This window comes from Penaeus monodon, chromosome 7 (genome assembly GCF_015228065.2).
Source record: "Penaeus monodon isolate SGIC_2016 chromosome 7, NSTDA_Pmon_1, whole genome shotgun sequence".
Taxonomy (NCBI): Eukaryota; Metazoa; Arthropoda; class Malacostraca; order Decapoda; family Penaeidae; genus Penaeus; species Penaeus monodon.
Window position 1 is genome coordinate 10,195,539 of NC_051392.1, and position 2,500 is coordinate 10,198,038.

At 38.0% G+C, this 2,500-nt stretch overlaps 1 protein-coding gene across 1 annotated transcript in view; it reads left to right on the forward strand.

The window, feature by feature from the left end:
- Positions 1–2,500, forward strand: part of LOC119575529 (irregular chiasm C-roughest protein-like) — a 33,009-nt gene that overhangs the window by 17,712 nt on the left and 12,797 nt on the right. The window contains exon 8 of the mRNA XM_037923180.1: positions 2,090–2,348. Within this exon, the coding sequence (XP_037779108.1) occupies positions 2,090–2,348 (259 nt within the window). The remainder of the gene's footprint in view (positions 1–2,089; positions 2,349–2,500) is intronic.

The following is a 2,500-nucleotide window of genomic DNA, read 5'->3' on the forward strand; positions in this document are numbered from 1 at the left end:
AAAGTGAGAGGGAGAGAGAGAACGAGACAGACTAGCAGAGAGTAGATAGAGACAGACAGAGTGAAAGAATAGACAGAAAAAACATACATACTTGTGTGTGTGTGTATGTGTGTGTGTGTGTGTGTGTGTGTGTGTGTGTGCGTGCGTGTACATTTTACGTACAGGAGACAAAGACATGTATGTATTCATTGACGAACAGCATAAGAGTGAAGTCCACCGAATCTTATCCCAAAATTCTTTCCGTCTCTCCTCTCTCTCTCTTACACACCCTTTTACCTCCCTTTTAACTGTCCCTTTCACCCTCCTTTTTACATCGTCTTCCATTTTATCATATTTCCCGCTTCCGCTTTATTTCGCTTTCCTCTCTATGCATGATTTATTTCCCGTTTAAATAATGCAAAATGCCAGAAGAGTTATTGCCGAATTCTTTGGATATTTGTCAACATTCGAATCCTTGTTGTAAAGCAATTTTGGATTTGCAGATACATTTTATTTCCGCTCTCCCTGCCCCTCTCCCCTACCCCTCCCCCTCTCCCCTACCCCTACCCCTCTCCCCTGGTCCGCCGGAACTCTCTCTACCACCCTCTGCCTCTGCCTCTTCCTCTTCCTCGCTCTCTCTCTCTCTCTCTCTCTCTCTCTCTCTCTCTCTCTCTCCCATTCTTCTCCTTCTCCCTCTTCTCTCCTCTTCCTCCTCCTCCTTTTCCTCCTCCTCCCTTTAATCCTTCTCATTTTCCTCCTCCTCCTTCTTCCCTCCTCCCCCCCTCCTCCTCCTCCCTCCTCCTCCTCCTCCTCCTCCTCCCTCCTCCTCCTCTCCTCCTCCTCCTCCTCCTCCTCCTCCTCCTCCTCCTTCTCCTCCTCATTCTCCTCTTCTTCTTCTTCTTCTTCCTCCTCTTCAGCAGGTGAATAAAAAGAAGAAAGATTCAGAGATAGAAAAGTTAGAGAGAAAGAATAAAAAGATTAATAAACAGAGAGAGAGAGAGAGAGAGAGAGAGAGAGAGAGAGAGAGAGAGAGAGAGAGAGAGAGAGAGAAAGATACACAGGAAGGAAAAAAAAGGGAGAGAGATAAAGATTGATATACAAAGCAGGGGGAAAACAATGGTAAAGATTTATAGACAATAACAAACAGAAAAATAGACATAATAAACAAATAAAGACAGAGATAGAGAGAAGAAGGAGTAATCTCCATGCCTCGTAAATCATAATAATAATGATGATAATAATAATAGCTATTATTATTATTTATCAATATTATTGTTTATTTTTTATCATTGTTATTATCAACATCATCATCATGATAACAGCAATAATGATCATGAAAATAATAATGATAATAATAAAGATGATAGTAATAGTAATGATCATCATGCTAATAATGATAATAATAATATGATAATAATAATAATAATAATGATAATAATAATAATAATAATAATAATAATAATAATAATAATAATAATAATTATCATTATCATTATTATCATTTATCATTATTATTATTTATTTTTCATCATTCTTGTTATTATCATCATCATGATAACAGCAATAATGATAATAATGATAATGATAATGAAAATAATAATGATAATAATAATAATAAAGATAACAGTAATAATAATGATAATAATAATAATATTGATCATGATGATGATGATGATAATAATGATGATAATAATGATGTAAATAATAATAATGATAATGATAATAATAATAATAATAATAATAATAATAATAATAATAATAATAATAATAATAATGATAATAATGATAATGATAATAATAACAATAATACACGCACACGTACACATACCCATACATACATACACACACACATATACACACGCATATACACATACACACACATATACACATACACACATATATACATACACACACACGTACATATACACGCACATACACATACGCGCACACACATACACACACACACTTATACACATACACCATACGTACACATAGACACACACGTACACATACACGCACACACAATCACACATACACATAGACACACAGATCCCCGAAGCCAACCCAGCTTTATCTCTGACCCTCCCCCTTCCTCCTTCTCCTCCTTCAGATCATCGACTCAGGCTCCGAACTCCGTGTGGTGGTCCGGCCGGCGACCTCGGGCATGTACACCTGCATCGCCACCGTCAGGGGCTTCCAGGAACTGCGTGGAAGCCTTCGAGTGCTAGTCAAAGGTCCTCCTCAGATCGTGAGTTCGAGTGACCAGCAAGGAAGGATGGGGGATACGGTGACGCTGGAGTGTAGCACTGTCTCCATCCCGAGCCCCATAAGGATCACGTGGACGTATAAAGGAAGGGAAATTGACCTTAGTAAGTGGTTGGTTGTTTTTGGCAAGGGATTTTGTGGTTGTTGTGGTTGGTTTTTCAGGGGAAGGGCTTTGAGTCGTTAGAGGATTGCGTTTTGGTTAATCCTGTGATATTCAATGTTATATCTATCTATTAGTACCTGAATTATCATCATA